Source organism: Camelus ferus, chromosome 1, assembly GCF_009834535.1.
Source record: "Camelus ferus isolate YT-003-E chromosome 1, BCGSAC_Cfer_1.0, whole genome shotgun sequence".
Lineage (NCBI taxonomy): Eukaryota > Metazoa > Chordata > Mammalia > Artiodactyla > Camelidae > Camelus > Camelus ferus.
The window spans coordinates 19,561,366-19,585,693 of NC_045696.1; the positions used below are offsets into that span (position 1 = coordinate 19,561,366).

Below are 24,328 nucleotides of genomic sequence, written 5' to 3' on the forward strand. Positions count from 1 at the left end.
TGATAAAGTATAAATACATTTTCTTACACATACCCTATTAGCATCCAAGAATGAAAGGCTTAGAAAGTCTTATAATAATTGCACTAAGGTGCTTCTCATTAAAATATATTCAATTTTATCCATTAATTATTGTGTGACTAACATTCTTTTATGCACTTATCTTTCCTCCATGCTTAAACTTGAAAACATAACTCATCAAATGTATTCTTTTGCAAGTTTTTTATTATACTTACTTACTCAAATATTTTCAGATATACTATGTCTACTTGTATAGCAATTCCTTCAAACTTAATTCATTTTGTCTCTTGAATTTAGTTATTATTTCCTACTAAAATATCATATAAGTAAATAAAAGTTACATTAATCAGAAAATTTATTACTTTGTTTAGTCTATTAACATTCACTATTTCTATATTTATGACTATATGATTTTATATTTTCCTCAGGGGTAGTAGATTTCTTCTAAGAAGTAGTAAATATCATATGAAGTCTACAATATGATATGCCATTTACAAGAAAAAGACATATTTTCTACTACAAAGCCAAAAAAAATCACTTTCAGTATGTAGATTACTTTCAATATGTAAATAATGTAATTGTCTCCAGAATAATTATGGTAAAATTGTGAACTACTATCATATCATCCTACAAACATGATAAAAAATTCTTTCAATTGGAAATATTTTTAATAATTTTAAAATAATAGTTAATAATGTTTTTAAAAAGAACAATGATACTTTTATTTTTTAAATATTTCCCAGAATTTTCTCAAAAATAGTTTTTGAAATTACATGTTGAACTTATGATAAGATTTCTTTGATCATCACTACGCAAGCTGTGGGTTGGAAAAGAAATTCTAAAAAGTTGTAAATGATTGAAAACCCACCTCTCTATGAGCTCTGAAGCATCCAGGAAGATTTCCAACATGCCTAATTATATTCTACCACCTACATCAGATGAGGTATAGAAGTATCCATTTTGCCTATTGCCCAGCAGGGATCTGTAATATTGCTCTCAGAACACTAGCACGAAAAAATGCATTAGGAGGACCTTAAAAATGTCAAATACAAAATCCTTCAGAAAAGCCCACTATCTCTGGAAAGAAAAAAATACAGGCATTAAAATCTACAGGTGCCAAGAGAATGCTCTTCAGCATTCTTCTCCACAATCAGAAATTGACCTTTTTTTTTTCCAATGTAAAGACATTATCAGAGTTCTCTTTGCTTTTCTTATAACTGAACATATGGAAAAGCTATATAAAAGAAGGAAATTGCAAACCCACTGCCTCTCTATACTAAGTTATTTGAAAATCATGAACTGAAAAATGAATAAATATCTTAATTTAAAAGGGGCTCAGCATGGGGACAAAAACTATCTTAAAACATGATTATCTATTGAATCCATAGAAAGATTTAGAGAATTGAGAAATGTAAGAGTTTGAAGGAGCTTTATTTTATCAGTGATGGAACTGAAAGATATGTCAATTTATCTGAAGTCACAGAGCGATTAAGTGGCAAACCCAGGAACTGAAACAAAGAATCAGTGTTGCAACTGCTACATCATTTCCATTCATTAAGCTCTAATTTATATGAACTGAGGATACCAAAGCTAACATGATTTAGAAATCCATGAGTTACAAATGAATTCCTTTTATATATTTTATTCTATATCTAGCTGTATTGAGTATCAAGATCACATTAGGTTGAGTGTTGGTGTGTAGTTTTATGTGTGTGTGTTGGTGCATTTGCAATGAAAGAATATAGTCATTTTAAAGGTAGGGGATCTCTATAGGTTATACACAAAAGAACAATTTCAAGGAATTTTCAAAATATACCTCATTATTCCCTGTCGAAGATACTGGCTAAGAGTATCTAAGAGCTAAATAAACCCCGTCAGAATCCTGGGAGAGGGGCTCAGTCATTTCCCATGGAGTAAGGCTCAGTCAGATATACGTGTATACACTTTCTTACGTGATTCTGGTGTACAGCCTTGGTTCAGTATTATCCACTGCCTTCCTCAAATATTAACTCAAAGACTTAATCGCACAGCAAGGCAGATTATCACGGTAACAAAGATTATTTGAGATCCTCTAATGCAATGTCACATCAAGTGAAAGGATTTTCTTTTAGACACTGATGATCTTACAAATTATGATAGAGACATTCAAGGGACTGGACATTCTGTCACTTTTGAATTTAATACATTCCATTATCTGTAATACTTGACTCTTGGAAAGTCTCTGCACTTCTGTAATTTCCACTCTTTTGTCATACTATCACCCACAGTAAGAAATATGTCTAGTTCAACTATACTATGACTGTCTTTAAAATATGTGAACAAACATATCATTACTGTTGCTTCAGTTGCTTATTAAGCAATTGAAATATTGAAATTGAAACAATGAAAACATTTGTTCTTGATTGTTAGTGGTGGTGGCCATGTTTTTATCAGTCTTGCTGTAAGTCACTAAGAACTGCCTATAATTGCATCTCAGAACGCACTTTCAGGTTTTGGTACAGAAGTACAAATAAAACTCCTTATGAAAGTAATAAAAATACAGCTGTAAAAATTTTGCTCAGAAGTATAAATACAATGACATATTGAAAAATGCCTATATATCATCTTTCATTCTTTAAAGACGATGCTATAAATATGCCATCATATTCAGTATTTTATTTCACTAGAGCTTGTAAAATAAGAGACACTACAGTCTCTTCTTAAATCAGTAATTGTGGACTTGTTGGTCTCATTTAGTAATTTCTATTTAAAGAGGAAAAGGAAGTTGAAAATCTTAAGTTGTATCCTATACTATAAAGGTGTTGCCAATTATACTGTTAAATATTTTTAAGACTTTTTTTTTAATCAGAGTCTAAGCAATTTTCATCAGCCTAGAGCAAATTGAGAGGAGATATTCTGATGACAGTAGATACACTTTCCAAAATGCATCAGTAGAGAGGCCTGTCAGAAGAACAAATTGAACTGGGTCTATGGCAGTGCAGAAAAATACGCCAAAGCTGTATTTGTAGCCCTGCAAAAGTCCACTTACATACTGAAAATGAATGTTTTGAATATGAAAATTGCATATTTCAAAATTGCATAGTCATATAGAAAACATTGCTGATTTTAAACATGCTTTGATTCCATCTCTCCTAAATTGTATGCACTATGAAGCAGAAAAGTCTTTTTCTACAGCGCTGTATTTTTTGTGCATAGAATAGTACATGCAAACATAAAAGTCTTCAATAATATTTGTTGATAGTTGTAAATGAACTTAAGCAAATGATAAAGGAAACATTGGTCACATAAATTTCTGTCACTTTAAGGATTATTTTACTGCTTACATTTTATTAAATTTAATTTTCAAGAACTCATATTTGCTTTAGGATGAAAAAAAGTAACACAAGAGAGACTAATGTAATCTTCACAGTTTATGGATAAAAAAAGATCTAAGAATTTATAGTGGAGATTTTCATATGATATGAAAAATTCACTTCATTGTCCTCTGTGGTGGTTTAATAAAAGTGATTTAAATAAATCTTTTAAAAGCATTATGTTTTCTTAGGCCCAGAGCTGTACCTACACAATAAAAATAATATAAGAGCATAAAACAGTATAATAATGAATGCAGTAGTATAATAATAAATATTTTACTCTAAGAATTTAATGTTATAAAATTTAAAACATTATATTTTATTCAGATAGTTGTATCAAAGAACTGCTTATCTTTATTATTACTAGAAATCCCTTTTGACTTGGTAGTTTATTCTGAAGGAACATTTGAAGTAAGTATTGTCCAGATCACAGTGCCTCAATTCATGGAAAAACATGCTTATCAGTCTATACAATTAAAATAGAAACACTTTGGTACAACTATGCCTTCTGTATGTGAGTGCAAAGTTAAATATTAAAGTAGATTCTTCATACTTGTATTAAGGTTTTTTAACCTTAAATCTCAGTTTAAATACATTTATTTATTTGAACGAACAGAAAGTAAAATGGACTTAAAAGTAGTAAAGCTAATCAGTAGGGTTGTTTTCTTGGACACTGAAAAACACATTTTTCAAATGAATGTTAAAGAACAGAAAGTTTTATAATTTTAATCACAAAGTTTTAGTTGCTCTAACTCAGACGATGGCCAGCATTTCATATTTTATTTCAGGCAAATTGGGAAGAAATTATTTTTCAATTTAATCACTATACCTTTCTTACTGAGTTTATTGGCATCATTTTGAAAGGACCATTTGGTGTTAAGGATTGAAATTAAATGAGTTTCTGTTTCTATGATTTGTTAACTCTCTACACATTAATTAACAATTTAATATATTTATTGGATAGAAGTGCTTGACCACACAAATAGAAGAAAGGATGAGTTCTGACCTCCAAATTTTGTAGTTAAACTTCGTAATTCAAAGTATGTCTGAAATAAAAGCAGTGTTTTGAAATGATGTGTGTACCAGTGAAGGTGCACATGCTGAGTTTAGATATGAATATGAAAAAAATTTTATTTTACAGTTTTATATTTATTTTAATGTCCCTTTTAAAATGTAACTGATATTTTAGGTTAGGATTAGAGTAAGTGGAAAAACTAATTCAATTCAAAGAAAAAATTAAGTGTATAACAATCTAGGCAGCACATGAGTATAGAAAAGAAATTAAACTGATGATGAAATGACTGAAGTTTGGGAAATTCTCTTTTAAAACAGTTAGAACTTATTGCTATACATTTCAAATGCGTCTTGTCCAATGTAGAGTAGGATTAATTTCTAGTGGAGATAGGCCTGTAATTTACTCTGCAGGACAAGTATAACAGGAATAAAATAATTATAGATTCTGTATCTAAAGAGTAGATACACGATTTATGTGAGGTATTATTCACCAAATGATTTCATAAGCACTTTAGAATTATTATATAAAACAGTCTAGTCACACAGATGAGACTGGTTACTCTTATGTTGACATTTTTTATAAGAATTTTAGAGATAAAAATCACTTCCTGCACATCTTTTACATCCATTTAGCCCTAAAATGGCAAGTAACAATATTTCTAAAGAAATGTTTAAAATAAACCATTTTTATCATATGAATATAAAATCTAATTTTGAAAGCTGATGGAGAACAAGCATTCTTAAGCAATCTGGCTTTGTGGTGCACAGCATTTCTCTTTCTTCCTACCTTAATGGACCTGTCTAGGTGCTTCTTAGAATGTGGAAGAGTCTATTCCAAACCAACATTTATTGCCATATTAATACAGGAGGTAAAAAAGGGCCTGAAGGAAGCAATAAATGACTTACTTCCTAGAGAGGAAAATGTGGCGGAGAATGGGAGAAGGTAGACCAGAGAGAGAGGGAAAAAGAACATGATGAGGTAAGATTTGTGAGATTTCTTTCTAGTCCTGATTTTGTGTCTCACAGGTATAAGGCCAGAGTTATCTGAGAATCTATGACCAGGATAGGAAGTTAGAGTCCTCATCTACACTTCTCTGCAAGGATGGAGATGGACACCAAACACTGTGACTAAGATGACATGACTAAGATGACACTCAAATGCAGACTCTCAACATTGTAAACTTCCAAGAGGAATGCGAAATTTAATTACAAGATTTAGAATCTAGTGCGGCAAAAAGAGTTCATATCTGAGACACTGAAATGATACTGCTAGAGATTATGTTATAGTAAACTTCTATATATCACTATGTTAAAGAAGCACGATCTACAACAACTTCAACATTTTATTGTTCTGTGGACGATCTTATTCATACAATACATATGCCTATTCTCCAAGTTTTTATCTGGTTTCTTTGTGGCAGCTGTTGTTGACACAGAATTAACACGATCATTCTGTCTTCTCATGTATAAGATATCTAAAGACTAAATACCTCCAAGGAAAAGAGAAATTAACACTTCTAAGTTCAATTTGTGTCTGGGATGTTATGCATGCTCTCGTTTCATCTTTAGAAACTTTTCCAGGTAGGTTTTATTATTACCCTGATATAGACATGCAGAAACTGAAATCAGACAGAAGTAACATGGTAAATGACACACGAAAATGACAAATTTGGAATTAAACTTTGACTTGCATGACACTTCAAGATTTCCCATACTAACTTATCAATACCTATAAGCATACATCTATTATATTTATTGATCAATAAGAATGATAAGAAGGGATGATTTGAAAGAAAATGGTTCAAAATAGATGACGGGTGTTCATGCCAGGGACTTCAAAACATTTTAATTATACAATTTCACATAATCCCCAAACCAACCCTATGAAAGAAGCATGGTTTTATTTAAAAAACAAAGATTTTTAATGTAAAAAAAATTAGATTGTTAAGTTTTTAAGTTGTGAAACAATTCACAACTTTTAAGTCTTAGCCAAATTAAACACATTCCACAATGTGTTTGTGTAGCTTTAGTTCTGTCTTAAACTTTATTGTATCCATTTAACTATTATTACAGTTAAGTATATAGCATCTATTAAATGAAGAGGCTGGAGATTTCTAATTTTTATACACAAATGTATCTTAATATGACCTCAAAAATAATGTGCTAAAATTAAGCTATCAACTTAATACATTCTTGAATAACACTAGTAAATTGATATTTTAATGAAAAATTTTCAAAAATACTCATTATCACTAAACTAAATTGCTCAATTTTTTTCCATAAATGGATAATTAAAAGTTAGTGACAACTGTGAAATTTAAAAAAATAAAATAAAGAACAAAATATTACCTTGAAATAACAATGGATATTAAGAAAATACTTCTAAAGTAAGTGTGTGCTATATTTTTCTTACATATAACATGTATTTTTGAATTTTTAGAAGAGTTTTAAAAATTACATATATTACTTTAAATATAGGGAAAATGCATTAGGTTATAGATAAAATAATGAATTTAAAAGAGTTCTGTGTTTAACCACCAAATTTTTTGTTGTTGTTTCTGAAGAATATCATATTATGCAAGGATATTTTATGTTAAGTCATTAACATGCATAGTTCCACAGTTCTACAGAACTACAGGTACAGAAAATACATGTGGCCACATTGAGACACCCTCCTTCGAAAATCCACAATGATGAATATATCTGCTAAATACATTTTCACATTTTTGGATGGAGTAATTAGTTAGAAGTACATACACTGATGATATTTCACTGTGTCAATTGTGTCTGTGACCTACACAATTGTCATTTTCATCAACAGTGATGAAAAGTTTTGATTAAAACAAACTGTAATTTCCAAGCCCCTATCAAGGTGCCAAAGTAATCTCTCAACAGCATTTTTCTGTTGAAAGGACTAGTTGTTAAACGTCATTTGACTTTAGAGTTTGAGAATTGTTTTCCAATTTATGGATGGCCTGAAGACCATCCATATGACACCAACTGATGAGTTTATTAAACATGCAATCCTAGGTCCTGTGCTAGACATTCTAAATCAACCTCAGGGAGTGGGATTCTAGAATCTGCATTTAAACAGGCTCTCCAAGTGATTCTTATGGCAAATACAATCACATGCTACTTTTCATGACTAGTGATATAATCACAGTGTTTAATCAAATTTTAGTTATCTGCCTTTATGACGCCTGTTAACAGAGTTTACTCAAAATCAGAGAAACAAGATAAACTACACTGCAATATTTATGAAATACGATAGAGAAAAAAGGTTTATTGAATATTTACAATATGCTGAAGACTTTGATATGCATTTTACAATGTACTCCTCGTCTTTCCTATTATCCTCACTAAAGATGAAGAAACTCATATTAAGAAGACTTCAGATAGTATTGCCAAAGCTAAAGCATCATAAATGCAGAGCTGAGATTCAAAACTGGATTTGATTAACTTCAAAGCTCAGATCAACCATTCACTTTCTGAATTTTGGCTGTTGAAGAAACTAGGAATGTTAGGAGAAAGACACTTACCATCCAGAAAGTAAGACAAGGTTCTTAAAATAATTTTGGAGAAATATCAGGATAGAAAGTGAACAGTCTTAATTTCTTTATCCACTGGATAAAAGTTGTATTTAGAAAAACAAAAGCATATTAAGGTTTCTATAATTGTTTTCTAACAAATAAACTGGATAAAAAAATAAAAAGATGTGTACTTCAATAGGCATAATCCTTAGCAAACAAAAACTAGGTGATTATTTTTCACAACTGTTGTAGAAGTAATTTCTGTATGTAGTTTGGGGTGGTATGGGGCAAATATGATTTAAAAAATCATGGGCCTCTGGCTACTTGACAATTTTTTATTGATAAAATAACTGAATATAATGTATCCCTCATTACTTGTATGTTCATAAGGAAACATCTATTAAAAGAAGAGTAAAATCTATATTTGAAAAGAGAAATTTCAGGAATTTTACAGTACAAAAAAATAATGAAAGCGTGAGTTAGGACTATGAAGGTAAATTAATAAGGACTTACAAACATGAAAACCATGATTTTTGAGTAACCTCATCCAAAGAAGTGTACTAAAATTGACATGAAAACAATCACCTACAGATTTATATATCTAATTTTCTGGACAATTTTTTAAAAATTTATAGAAACATAACTCCTTTAAGATTTGTCAATGTGCCATAGCAATATCTATCATTATTTATTAAGAAAATATTAAAGCAGATTTTATCATTTTTCTGGGTTGCCAGAAGCATGCACATGTCATTCATATTTTATAAATTTGATTTTCAACTTCCACATATAAAATAAGTATATCAAAATAGTATAACTGTTGCCAAAAAGAGGTATATTCTCTTAAAAATGCCATCATGAGGAGGAAATGGGGCCAAGAAGGGTGATAAATGGTAATACATTCTTTCAAAAGATAAATAGTAAATGGCCAGGGAGAAGCATGTTTTGCCAACTTATGGAGTTAATGTGTTGTTAAAATTAAATGATGAGTTGGAGAGATAGAAAGTGAATTTTGGATAAACTGATTTGAAATTTTTCTGCTATCAATGTTGGTAAGTCAAAAGTACTTGTATTTTAGAAATAATTTTATTTTACAGAAATTGATATAAATTAAGGAAAGAGGTTTAAAGGAGGTTGCTTCAACACTGAGGAAAAAAAGAGATCTATATGCTTAATGTCATAATCTTTACATGTGTAAAAATGCCAATTCCATCATATCATTAGTTTACTACCTGTTTCACTTTTGTTTATACTGGGATTTTTACATAAATATTTACAAAAAATAATAATGATCATCTATGGAGTGTAGTGAAACACATGATAATGTTTACTTGATTTCTTAGGAACTTGAATGCATTCTGATGAACACTCACCAATTTACATGGGAGAAGCATTTACCAAAATGCTGTATTTTGTTACATTTGTACTTATTTGTCTTTATAAGGTTATAAATGATATAAAGGCGGAAACTACTGTCCTACTGCATTAAAAATTAATCTAAAGAGTTGAGTTAAGTGACAGCCAGAATTTTGTCAATTTAAATTATTTTCATTTACACAGTACAAGGCAGGGGGATTGACATCGCAGTAAGATATTTTACAGATGCAGTGTATACCAAAAGTTTGCATGCAGGCAAATTTAAGAAAGAGTGCCAACAACCTAAGATTTTGTGGACAATGAAATACATCCTTAAATATTACACTGTGACTTGATTCTCCTCCGAATTTATTTTTAGGCTGACTGTGGTAGAGTTAACTTTTTACAAATTAAACCACTTACTGCATTCCTACAAGTTACTTGTTAACTTGGAGTCCAATGTGAGATTTAATTATATGCAAAAGACTGAAAATATAATGGTTTTGAAAGTCACTATACATTAAATTGCTGTTACCTTATCGCCTTCGGAAAAAGTGACGCCATCCACCGCTCTTTTCCAAGTGATTTCTGGAATAGGCTCCCCTTCTGCTTCACATATGAGTGTGACTTGACCATTCTCAGATGTAGTCTCATTTTTAAGCTGCATTATGTGAGGCTGTACTGTAAAAAATATATACATTGCTCAACCTGTATTTGAGGAAAATATTACTATGTGTGGTGGGCATCTAAGTACATACTAGCATAGTGTAGAATTATTAGCTTTGCAGCAATTACGTTGTCATACTTTGCTTTAGAAAATTGCCAGGAGAGTTGCAAAGTACAGGAGGAAAAAAATGTTAGAAAATAATGGTCATTCATTATCATTATAAAAATAAATTGAACTGGTTTAGAAACCAACATAAAAATTATAATTGCTTCCAAAATTTTGCCAATTAAAAGTGACTTCATTATTTTTCCTCTTAAAGCTACAAAATTAAAATTTCCTCTTTTAAAGCCACATGTGCATGTATGAATGGGTGTGTCTGTGTATGACATCTGGTTATCTCTTAAACTTTAAAAACAATTTCACCAAAGAGGGAAAATAAAGATGCATCCTGAATATATAGCAGGTATAATCTTGTACAATATTTAAAATATTTTTAAGCAAACATATAAACATGCTATTTACTTATATTATTCTGATTAATTTGAACCTCAGATTATTTTAATTAGATAGTATAGCTAATTATTTCTTTACAATTATGACTTATATAAAGAGCAAAACAACATGTCTACTAATTTAAATTATCATGTCTACTAATTAAATTATCTTAATACTAAAAATTACAAATTTACATATACCACAGAGATTTAAGGTTGTGAACTCTGTATTATCAGCATTGCTTAAATTTTTACTTGTTTGAACATAAAAATGATAAAAGCCAGCACTTGTTATTTCAGGACTAGTAACAGGTTTTTTAAATCATTAAATGCAATCAATTATGAAAAATAATTTGTATTTATATGCATTCTTAATCTTAAAAAATTAGATTCTTGATATCAGAAACATGGTATGCACAATTTTTTAACAGTTCAGTGTTTACTCCATTGACTTTAATGGATTTAGTTTTATCTCCACTATATACACATGATTTGTATCAAACCCAGTACAAATCTATTGTGTTACTCTTCAAAGTGATTACAACAATGATACAGTATATCATGTTTCATTCATTATTTTCTAGTTGAAAGAATGGAAATATTAGAAACCTTCTTTTATTTATCTCTTTGTTCTCACTCACTGCCACCTTAATTTTTAAAAAAGTAATTAAAATAGCATTTCATATAAGCCCAATGAGATAGATTGAGATAATCTACCATTTGGAATTATCTCAGACACTATAATTTCTAATTATTAATTCATTTTTATACTGAGTTATATTTAGCATCACACATTTTAAAGACAACTTTTTTAAGTGGGGAACACTGCTGGAACAAGTTAGATGCTTTCTATAATTTCTAATAATTTCAAGTTTGTTTACTCTTCTTTCTGACTCTTAGCTTTGCTGATTTCTCATCGTTAATGATTTTTGTGTAAACATATCTAAACATCACCCTTCTAAGTAACTTTCCAACACCATGCTATCCAGAATAATATCTCTTTTTTACCCAACACCAACTGATTGATCTAGTTTCACTTTTTTCTTAGATCATCTTATTATTCCAATTGTATTTTTTTTATTTTAATGTGCTTTGGTGTATTCTTTATTGTCTGTCTCACTCTGCTAGAATATAACCTTTATGAAACTCTTCCAGGTACAGAAAATATTTCTATTACAGTTGCTACAGGACCAGCTGGCAGAGGGTGTGTCCACACTTGAATTACCATTCATCTTTTGATCTAAGTACAGAGTTCTCCCTCCTTCCTTCCCATCTCTTTGTTGTGAAAGCATTTTGATAACAATATTTTTTTATGTGGAAACAGCACAGGAAATATTATTAGTGCATATAGTTTTTAGTGTTTGCTTTTTAAAGAGAATAATCATATTTTAAATATCCACCAGCAAAACTGTTTTTCCTCTGGCAAACATAATGAAAACTAAATCAATAATCAAAAAAAAAAAATCCTTACTGATTTTCTACCCTCTGTAAGTTCCCCAAGGAAGGCTGTATGGCTCTTGGTAAATACAGAAGATATTTATATTATATTTCCTTTCAATAAAATGAAAAGGGGATACTTAACTATAGTTGCAGGTCAATGTTTCCGAACTATAGATGAGCTCTTTTCAAGTACAGTAAAAGTAAAACAGATCCCAACACATGTCATTTAAAGATTTATGAAGATCAACCCATACATGTAACATAATAGGTCCCAGGATGTGTAATTTAAATGGATTTTATTCCAGCCTTTGTTATGAGTCAGCAAATATTTTACAGAAGTCTACATGTATAATTTTCTGTAATTCTTAAAATAATTCTATCTGGTAGCTGCAATTTTAAAATCTACTTTAGAGATGAGAAAACTGAGATTTAAGTTTGGAAAATTAAGTAGCTCATATGAGTGACAGAATTTGACGTAGAATCCCCTCTAGATTGTAACTACTATGCTATAATACTTACCAAAGACTTGGAGAAATGCCTGCTTTTCATCTTCTCCTGCCTTATTTGTGGCCCTGCAGACATACAGGGCCCCCATCACTACTGATTATGTTCCTGACAGTGAGTTCTGTATTGCTTCCTTTCAATGTGTACTTTTCGTTTTCTTCAATGAACTTCCCATTCCTAAAGAAGAAAACAGAGGTTGATCTTCATAAATCTGACTTCATCATCACTCAGGAGCAGATCATACTCAGCTTTTTAATCTGTAATTGTCAATCATTTCATGGCTACTGTCATTGATAGATAAGGCTATATTCCAATCAAAAGTACATTTGTATTATCTCAATAAATATATTGCATACGTATTAACATTATACTTGAAAGTGTTTTGACTTTAGAGACAAAAATAACATTTGAGCTGTGTGGAAATCTTGACACTAATCTTAGGCAAAAGGCACTTTTGTTCAATTTGCACTTGGATTATTAGCAAAAAAAAAAAAAGGTTTTTAATTTTAAATCTACTTTTTATGTTGGCAAGACAACACATATTTATGAAACATTTTTATTTATCAGGTTCTGGGACACTTTAAAATAACTTCTATGGAAACATGTTTCAAGAGTGTTTCAAAGTAAATGCAATTTAAATATGTAATGAATGAATTCATATTGCACACAGGTACTGCCAATAAAAGGATAAGAGATATGATTTAATTCATTAGTGAGGAGAAGAAATTTTTCTCAGAAGTATTTTTAAGCAGCTTCCAAGTTCTTTCTGGAATGAAACAGCGTTCATTTTTCTTCGATTCTAGTTTTGCTGTTCGCTAAAACAATGTCTTTCAACTTGTCTTACAATAACTTACAGTAAAAATATTTTAAATATGCATTTAAATCTGAAACAGCTTCTACAATTTCCCTTAATATGTGTGAAACATTCTTATAATACAACATATTCTTTTCCATTCTATCTTATTCTCCTCATCTCCTCTTCCTTTTCTCTTTCCCTTTTTTAATTTGTCTTCATATATGTGTATGTATACACATGATGGTGTTTGGGACGGTAGCATTGATTTTAAGACCCACTAATGTAAAAATTTAGGATCTACTTTTAAGGGGTGGGGGAATTTCTTATCCATGCACGTTTAAATTAAAAAAAGAAATATCTAAAAGGATCATTAAAAAAACTTTCCTAGAATCATACAGAATATTTCCCTGATATTCTAAATGATCTTTCCAGTGAGTTCTGGTTCTGCTCTCTAGAAAGTACTAGCATGTATTTTAACAGTTCTTATTTTTCTATGACTCAGTAACATCTATTTTTCCAGTTTTTATTGACATGTCAAAATATATCATAAAATAACAAAAATTCATGAGTGGTGTGAAATATTAGGCATTTTTAAATACTAATGGCAAATGCATATAGGGCTCTGTGCTTTTATGTTTTTAAAATGTTTAATAATTATTTTTTTCAACTATGAATAATGACAGTGCTTCAGCAGTTTTGTCTAGAATTTTATGTATAGATAAGGCTTTCACCACAATTAGTGACAATATATTTCATAATCTATTCCATGAAAAAGAATTCATTTGTCTCATCATCTTCATCACTAGAAATTTCAGCAATTTGTGGCTTAAAAAACACTTTCCCTATATTATTAACATGGTTAAATTAGTCCATAGATGTACACTTTCCCTCTCCATCCTCATTCACAGATCAGAGAACTAAACTTTTAAGTGTGATTTCCCAACCCCTCAGTTCACAGATGAAAAGATTTAGGTTTACTCAGTAATGTAAGCAGCAGGTTAACTAAGTTCTAGTGTTTTTTAAGATAAAGAGATTATTTCTCTACTTCATGTGAAATATTGTGCTAAATGTCTGCAGTATAGCAAATGAGTGAGACATGGCCACCTAGCTTGAAGAATTAATAATCTGACTGGCAATGATGGGGATGATATCAATCCCATTGACACATTTATTCATGACTTTGTGTGTGTGTGTGTTGGGGCAGGGTGAGGAGGGATCTGTTATAGCAGAAGCGAAGGGAAAAGATGATAGCTAGGAATACTCTGGGAATTTTAGTGGGAAAAAAAATCCATGATTTGGGCTTTGAAGTGGATGGGTAAGTCCTGAAGAATTTAAAGGAAGTCAGTTTTTAAAGATTATGTTCCCTTAAAGAGCTCAATTTAAAAATATCATTAGGGCAGACTACCTAAACAGACATTTCTTCAAAGAAAACACACCTATAAAGATGGCCAGTAGACACATGAAAAGAAGCCCAACATCATTGACTATCAGAGAAATGCAAATCAAGACTACACCAAGGTATCATTTCACATCAATCAGAATGGCCATCATTAAAACATCTACAAATAACAAATGCTAGAGAGGGTGTACAGAAAAGGGAACCCTTCTATACTGTTGATGAGAATGTAAATTGGTGCAGCCACTATGGAAATCAGTATGGAGCTTCCTTAAAAAACTAAAAGTACAGTTGTCATATGATCCAGCAATCCCAATCCTGAGCATATATCTGGAGGGAACTCTTAATTTCAAAAGATACATGCACCCCAGTGTTCATAGCAGCACTATTTAAAATAGCCAAGACATGGAAGAAACATAAATGTCCACTGACAGATGAATAGATAAAGAAGAGGTGCACAGAATGGAATAGCCATAAAAAATAATGAAATAATGCCATATGCAGCAACATGGATGGACCTAGAAATTACCATATTAAGTGAAGTAAGTCAGAAAGAAAAACAAATACCATAGAATCACTTATATGTGGAATCTAAATTATGATACAAATGAATTTATTTATAAAAGAGAAACAGACTCACAGACATAGAAAACAAACTTATGGTTACCAAAGGGGAAAGGAGGCAGGCGAGGGATAAATTAGGAGTTTAGGATTATCAGATACAAACTACTATATATAAAATAGATAAACAACAAAGACCTACTGTATAGCTCAGGGAATTAGATTCAATATCCTGTATTAAACCATAATGGAAAAGAATATGAAAAATAATATATGTATATTCTATATATGTATAACTGGATCACTTTGCTGTACACCAGAAACTAACACAACATTGTAAATTAACAATACTACAATAAAGAAATAATTTAAAAGATTACATTAAAGAATGATAACTCAGGTAATAGTTCTTAATAACTCTCTCCTAACAAACCTATTATACAGAATGTACCCATTGTTATTCACAGTACGCTTCTGTGGAATGTCAATGTAAGAAAAAGACTCTCAAAGGATCCTGATGAAATTCTAAACCCTTCACTAATTGCCACTTTTCCAGGCAAAAGAAAGAAAGGGTTGGATTAGGGGATTAATGAAATGATAAAGGGAGAATATTTCCACTTTTGACCATAATGGAATAAAAAGACCATATTTTACCCCCTAATTTTAAATGACACAAACATTGGACACAGGAATTAAATAATGATTTTCAACCATTGATCAACAGTTAGCACATGACAGTGACCTCTGAGGACCAATACAGCTTACTACCTGAAGACAGTTTCCAGACTGCAGCTCAGAGAGGAAGGTCCCAAACAGAGCCAGGCAGAGTATCTGCACTGTAAGACAAAGCTCCTAGTCGGGGGAAATTGAAACGGCTAGAATTTGCAGGCAAGAAAATGTGACAAAAGGCACAAGAAAGAGGACTACAGAGATCTGCACAGGCCTCCCAACCAATCTTTAACTGAGCACTGATTAGTGCATGCCAGTAAGGCTTTCCCAGACTAAGGAAAGAACCATTGGAAAAGACGAAGCTCAGCAATCCCAGGAGCTCACAAAAGACCAGGAGTAATCTGTATCCCTATCTACTACGCAGAGTAGAAAGACCTCCTAAAACACAAAGCATTAAGTTATCTCCTTACAAGACTACTGCATCCGTAACAAAGCCAAATTCATCCTAGACTGAAGGTTGTTCTGTATGCATCTAAAAGAGCCAAAAAACAAACCAAACTTTCCCCAAGTAACGTAGCTGCATCCAAAGCCAAAATAAAACAGCATGAAAATATCCAGCACCCCAAAACATAAAACTCTCAATGTCTGGTACCCAATAAAAACTTGATAGGATAGTAAATAAGTGGGAAAATATGACCTGTAAGAACAACAACAAAAAAATCAATCAATAAAAAAGATCCAGAAATGATACATATGATAGAATTAGTAGACAAGACCATTAAAATAGCTGTTAGAATATATTCTATATGTTGAAGGAATTAAAATATAAGCAGGGTAAGAGAGGAATGAAAGACAAAAAAAATGGCCTCCATCAAACTTGTAAACATAAAAAATAGAATGATGAAAAATACTTGGTGGGATTAAGAGACGATTAGACCTTACAAAAGGGTTTATTTCAAGGAGTGAAAGACTGTTTAAATATTTGAAAATCAATGGAATTCACCAATTTAAAGGGCTAACAATAAAACTCCATAGGGTATTCTCAATAGAAGTAGAAGAAACATTTGAATGGAAAGGAAGAGATATTTAGAGTTTCCACTTCTACTCCCACTTTGGTTTCCCCCCCACGAAGTGCTCCTGGTTCTTTTTATGAAAATGTCTTATTTTTCCTCTATGGTTGGTCTTCAACTGTCTTCTTTACTGGCTTCACTCATACCTCTTGGAGATACTATCTCTGTGTAACAGATAGTGTTTGGATCTTTCTCTCTCTGGGTTGCTGCCCTAATACATACTGAACTTTTTTTCATGAAGATAATATGTCTATATCTACAGGTAAATATGTCAAAATAAGTGTCCTTTTAATGTCAATTTTACCTCTGTTAAGGTCATTATATATATCCAATGGCTGGAATAATTACTATTTTATTCCATTCAAAGGGTGAAACTAATGTCATATGAAAAAATGGAGATGAAAACTTATGGATTAAATTAATCAATTATATTAGCCTCTGAATCTGATTTATTCTAGGCTGTATGATAATTATATTTCCACTTACATATGAGAATTTTGAACAAATGTTTAACTTTGAGGGAAAAAAATCTAAACTCAAAGGCAGTCTCTCTGGAAAGATAAAATGATGAAAATAAAATTCTGGAACATGAGTTGTCTGTTGTAATGAACGATCCAGGAGCTTTTCTGTGCTGCAATTAGATCTAATATTGGCCGTTAAGGATGTGCGCTAGAAAGCAGAAGTTTCTGAGATAAAGATAAGTATCTGGGGTAAATATGTTAATTCCTGATGTGTAATCTCTTAAAAAATACCAACAGTGTGTCAGAAAGGAATTACTGTCTGCAAAGAACATCTAAAAACAGTTGTCTGAAGAAATATCTTGTTCATCGCTACCTGCAACTGTTAAACAGATAAAGGTTTGAAACTTGAAGATAATATCGGCAAATGCTCAGAACGTTATAAAAAAACAGTTTGAATTTCAATTATTCTCCTTAAAATAGTTTTTTTGACACGTTTGTCAATTGGAATATATTTTTCTATTTTTTTGTGATTATTATCCTACACAATTTATGAAAAGTTATTCTAAAAATAATTTGTAGCTTTGCTTGAGTAGTAACCTAAATTAATAACTAATATATACTTAAAAGAGTGTTCATTTTTAAGCTTTCACTGTCTCTCTTTTAACACTGTGATCCACAGTCTAAAAGTATGGAACATTTTGATATCGGTTTTATGTTAATTGAAATAAAAAATATTTAAAAATAAAAAAATATAAAAGTAAATTGTCAAACAATAGATTTAGAATAGAGAATTTATTCATTTGAACTTTTTTTACATAACAATTTATGGAAATTTAACTCTACATAACTAGCTTTTTTCTGTAATAATATGATATGCAATAAAATATACAATTATATTTAACAAAATATCATTTTGTACTCATACAACAGTAGTGTCATCTACACTAAAATTCCCACTTCTGAGTACTCTAGTATTAACAATAAAGTGGTTGAATCAGTCACCGGGCTCCTGGGCCCATTTTGGCCAGAAACATGCCTTTTAGACAAAATGATCAGGACTATGAGTGCCTTTGACTTGTGTTAAATCACTCTGTTGTCATCTTTAATTATTTAATTCAACCAACTTAACTGAAAACAAAAGCATCATTATTTTTAAATGAAAATCTAAAACAATGTTATCCTTTGAGACAAAATGATAATATTGTAAGTATTTTTCCTGAAGCCTGATTATGGACACAGCTAGAGAGACATGGGTGCATAACCTACCTGTACCAGGAGATGGTGGGCTCGGGAGACCCAGAGGCCCTGCAGGAAAATGTCATCTCTTCTCCTCTTTCTGCTGTGGCATTAAAGGATTTCTGAGGCATTGTGATTGCTGGTGGCACTGAAAAAGTTGCATGTAGATTAAACAGAGATGAAAAACATTTTACCAACACCATTGGGACTTTTTTACCATTTTTTTTTTAATGCTGAGCTTTAAAACTTGGTAGTTCACTTCTGTACTTACATCAAGAGGACTGACCTGACTGCATAGTAAAATGACTTTAAAATCACTGATCAGCCATCTAATGTACAATAATTAGATAATTCACTGTTATGCTATATTAGTATTTTTAATCTATTAAACTAAACAATAAACTATTTTAGCAAATATATATGTATATATGTATATGTACACACACTTTAATGAATTATTTCTTGCAAAAAGACAGAGTATACCACCCTGACTTACATCAATACTGAGATCTACTTGGAGCGTAAATGGATTTCCTATTTGGGTTCTCATCAGTGTAAGTAATTCTATAAGCAATCACTCACTGCTTCAAGACAGGGCTTTCAAATTAAGTGTCAAACCATAATGTTCTTTCTGATTAACTACACTTAATTTCTTCAAACAACTATAGAACATTTTACGTAGAGAAACTGCTTGATCCATAAAGAGTATGAAATAGATTTTCATGAACAATTCAATTTTAAAATTAAGCTTCCTCAATTTCTAACTAATTACATTGCAAAAACTGTATATGCTGCACATTTTGAACATGTTGAAACTATTACCAAAATGCACTGTTTGCAATAAACAAATCAATGACATAACAGAAGCTAAATTTCAAAGCCCAACATAAATTCTGATTTAATGTACACTTTCATTATTTTCAATTGAATATGATGATACAATATGCCTATAATTAAAGATTTAAAATATTTGATTTTTACATATCCTAAACATGACCAGACAGGCATTTAAAAGCCTGATTGTAATTAAACATCTCTACAATAGCATTCAGGTCAGCACTGATGCTGCATTACTGCAGTTGATGGTGGGGTAGGAACTGATACGTACCTTAGTAATTAAGCACTATAAGTCAAGTTTCTGCCTTTATGAATTTAGATATAAGGGGCATGACTTGACATGCTATCTGTAAAGTAACATAATAATTACTAGTATTACAATAGAATAGACTTTTTTTTCAGATGTTAACTGCATCTTAAGTCACTGAAAACTGACTTCCTGTATCCTGTTCTCCTTCTCTTCTAATTATGAAATAAAACATTTTAATCAACATGTATTGCTTTTCCTTTTGTTATTTATATATGCAGTTGCAAACATACTATGACTATTTCTGTTATAATAAAGATTTTAACTTAAGGAATTACAATGAAAATAAACTATTAGAAACTCTCTCTGTAGTGTTTTTGAAAATAAAAACATTTCCAAATGGAGAACCACATGCTCCAGTTCTTGTGCTGCTTCTGTTACCTAAATAAGTTATTTTTCCTTTACCATAATTTTCTTATCTATAAAGTAAACTGAATATGCTGGATAATCTCTAAAAATTGACAAATCTTAATCTCAATGTTTTATGATGTTAGTTCTGCTAATGATATACGTGTTCTTACTTGTAGCGTAGATTAGCAGAAAAATGTTAATACGGCATATTTAGATACTTTGAAGTACTTTGAAGAGTAATTCCAGAACTATTCCAGAGATTAATAGCATCAAAATCTGCAGAGGTTTTCACTAAGTTAGATGTCAAGATGTTCAGGAAGTTTGTTACTCACTGTTTAGACTCTACTGTTTTTACATATATCACCTTATTGTTTCTGAATTCATTGTTGAGTTGGAGTAAATAATTTTAAAAGATATTATATTTATCTGAATTAATTTTTCTCCCACAAGATCAACATCTATTCTGATTTTTAAAAATATATTTTTTGCATTTCATTATATCTGAAAAATCCAATTTTAATAACTTTATCAAGATTTATATTCCATATCTGCTAAGTAATCAGTGCTTTCTGGCAAGCTTCTGTTTTCATACTTTAGCTACAAGAAACATACGGGTGTGTAAGGAAGTGGCTCCATAACTCACTTATATGGAGGCTCTGGTTCAACATCAAGTTATAATTTCCCTCATTGGCTGCTTAGGCACCAAAGATATCACTAATTTAACACCTTAATTTCCTTTCATCAACAGTGGCATTCTATGTCTTCTGGGTCTTACAGTCTTCCTCTATCCACTTTCCCTCAAATATTTCTTAGAAAATGATGAATATGGTACTAACCATGAAATACTTGTATGGTTCTGATTAACCAATACTAATAATCTCTCCAACTTTATTCGTGATCAGGATGACAAACTCCACCCTCCCACTGTCAGGGAAGCAACTCTTTTTTAATTCACTGATTATTCAGATGTATCCTAAATATATATCAGCAAATGAATTCACATGTAGATCCTCTACTTTGCAGAAGACTGCTAATTTTAAAACTCACAGTGTTTTCTTATTTACCTATCCTTGTTTTTACTTTTAAGGCTGCAGGGCACTTAGACATTCACATAAGAGAGGATATGAGGAAGACAGCAGAGCAGGAACCAACAGGTATCTGTCTTCACACTACATGCAACTGCACTGGCAGAATCTGTCTAATGTAACTATCTTGGAACTGGGGTCTATTGAATGCTTACAACTTCCAGACAAAAAAAATGGAAGACACACTGTGCTTAATACTGGTCAATTTCAGCTGGCAGTATAGTAGCAGCTACCTATCACCCTCCCCATCTAAGGCAGGCAGCTGTGCACATAATCTTGAAGCAGGATGACCACAGAAAGCCAGGATAAGCAAAGAGGACTTTGTCATTCATATATGAAGGATCTGTGCACTGATCACTGACTGATGCTTTTGATCACAGAAGTGCAGATGAAGAGGTAGCAGTGGCCACTGTTGTTGTACCCTGCACTGATTGCTGTGACAGCCACAGGCTGACACTCTTTCATACCCTCCCTTCATTTTTCCTTCTTACCATTTTAAGAGCCAGACATTAAAGACCAGGGCATTCTAAAACAATGTATATACTGGACTTATTAGAAAGTGATCATGCCTGCTGAGGGAAAGGTGCAGGTTTAGAGAATACACAAGGTTACCTTAAGTTTACACCTCAAGCTGATCTTTGGCGTGGAGACAGACTACAATTAAAAACAAACAAACAAACAAACAAACAAAACCCCCAAACCAAAAAACAGTTAACAGTAAACCCTAGGGTTGAGAGAGAATCTGATTTCCACAGTAACCACGTTATTAGGTTCAAATACCCAGTATCCAACAAAACGTTACAAGGCCTACAAAAACACAGGAAAGTATGGCCCATTGAAAGGAGAAATTAAATAAACAGAAACTGACCCTGAAAAAGACCTGAAGGTAGAGAAAGAGTTTGAAAGAATTATCTTAAAGATGCTCAAAGAACTAAAGGAAGAGGTGGAGGAATTCAAGTAATTTATGAACAAGCTAGAAATATATAAAGAGATAGAAAACCTAGAATGAAACCAAAAATAAACTCTGGAACTTACAAGGACAATAACTGAAAATGAAAAAAATCCATTTGAGGGAGCCACAGACAGATTTGAGCAAGTAGAAGAGTCAGTGAACATGAAATAGGTTAACGAAAATTTTAGCATTTGAGTAGAAAAAAAGACAAAAAGATTGAAAAAAATGAATAGAGCCTAAGGAACCAGTATGAGACACCATCAGGTAGACCAACAATCATACAGTGGGAGTCCCAGAAGGAGAAGAGAGAGAGAACATATGAAGAAATAATGGCTGAAAACTTCAGCTATAAATACAAACATCCAAGAAACTCAACAAACTACAACTAAACAAGTTCAGTGAGGACCAGGCCAAGACACATTATAATGAACTCCTCAAAAGCCAAAGGCAGAGAGAAACTCTTGAAAGCAGCAAGAGAGAAGTGACTCACAACATAAAGGGAGCCTCAATAACATTATCAACAGAGTTTGTATCAGAAACTTAGAAGACAGAAGGCAGTGGGCTCATATATTCAAGTGCTAAAAGGAAAAAAATTAAAAAACAAAAAAACTGTCAACCAAGAAAACTATATCTGGGAAAACTGTCCTTCAACAGTGAGGGAGAAATTAAAATATTATTCTACTTTTTATTTTCTACATGATTTAAGTTAATATATTTTAAAAGAATATTAGTCTAAAAGCTAATTTATTTTAACTGTGTTTTGAAACTCCTAATTTTGTTTTCTACATAATTTGGGACCAATACATTTTAAAGAATTATCAGTTTAAGTTTTTGGACACACAATGTATAAAAATGTAATTTTGTGACATCGATAACCAAAAGGGATGAGGATAAGCTATAAAAAAAGAGTAGAGTTTATTCATGCTATTGAAGTTAAGCTGGTCTAATTTCAAGTAACAGCTTTATAACTTTAGGATGTTAAGTGCAATATCACCAATAACACAAAGAAATTAGCTATGAAATATACACAAAAGGAAATGAGAAAAAAATTTTAAGTTTCACTACCAAAAAAACACTATTAACAGAATACAGTAATATATGAAATAATGACAAAAAACTGTAAGACATTTAGAAAACAAATAGCAAAATGACAGAAGTCCTTTCTTATCAATAATTACTTTAAATGTAAATGAATTAAACTCTCTAATAGACAGAGATTGGCAGAATGGCTAAAATTCATAATAAAATTATGTGCTATCCATTAGAGACTCACTATAGCTACAAAGACACAAACAAATAGAAAGTGAAAAAACAGAGAAAAATATAATAACCAAAAGAGAGCCAGGATGATGCTACAAATAGACAAAATAGACTTTAAATTTAAAAAAAAAAGTTTACAAGGGAATAAGATACTACAGAGTAATAAAAATTTAATAGAGCAAGGAAATATCACAAACATAAACATATATGCTCCTAATTATAGACCATTGAAATATATAAAACAAAAATAACAAGTTTGAAGGAAGATGTAATTCTACAATAAAAGTTGGAGATTTCAATATTGCAGTCTCAATAATGGATTGAAATGACCAGACAGATGACAAGTAAGGAAGCAGAAGACTTACACAACACAATACACCAACTAGATCTAGCAAACATATACAGAACACCCTACCCCAAAGTGAAAGCAAACACATTCTTCTCACGTGTACATAGGACATTTTTCAGAATAGCCCATATGTTATGCCACAAATTAATCTTAACTTAAGGAACTAGAATTTAAAAAAAACATAATCAATCCAAGCTAGCAGAAGGACATTAATAATAAATATTAGGACAATTTTTTTAAATTAAGAACACAAAAAATACAAAATTAATGAAACCAGAAGTCTTTCATTAAGATCAACAAAATTGACAAAACTTTAGCTAGATGGACTAAGATAAAAGAGAAAGCTCAAATTACTAAAATCAGAAATGAACATGGGGATATTATTAACAATTATAAAGGAATAAAAAAGGATTTTAAGAGGACACTATAAACAACTGTACGCCAACAAATTGGATACTCTAGAAAAAATGGACAAATTCCTAGAAACACAAAATGTGTCAAAAATAAATCATCAATAAAAATGAAATCTGAATAGACATACAACTAGTCAGGTGACTGACTCTGTAATCAAAAAATCAATAATTGAAAAAGAAGAGGGCATATTCCCTAAGTTATCCTATTC

General features: G+C 31.3%; 1 protein-coding gene across 1 annotated transcript in view; it reads right to left on the minus strand.

Moving 5' to 3' along the window:
• Positions 1-24,328, minus strand: part of NCAM2 (neural cell adhesion molecule 2) — a 433,297-nt gene that overhangs the window by 134,001 nt on the left and 274,968 nt on the right. Inside the window, 4 exon segments of the mRNA XM_006192306.2 lie at positions 9,807-9,952; positions 12,392-12,455; positions 12,457-12,553; positions 18,596-18,713. Of these exon segments, the coding sequence (XP_006192368.1) occupies positions 9,807-9,952; positions 12,392-12,455; positions 12,457-12,553; positions 18,596-18,713 (425 nt within the window).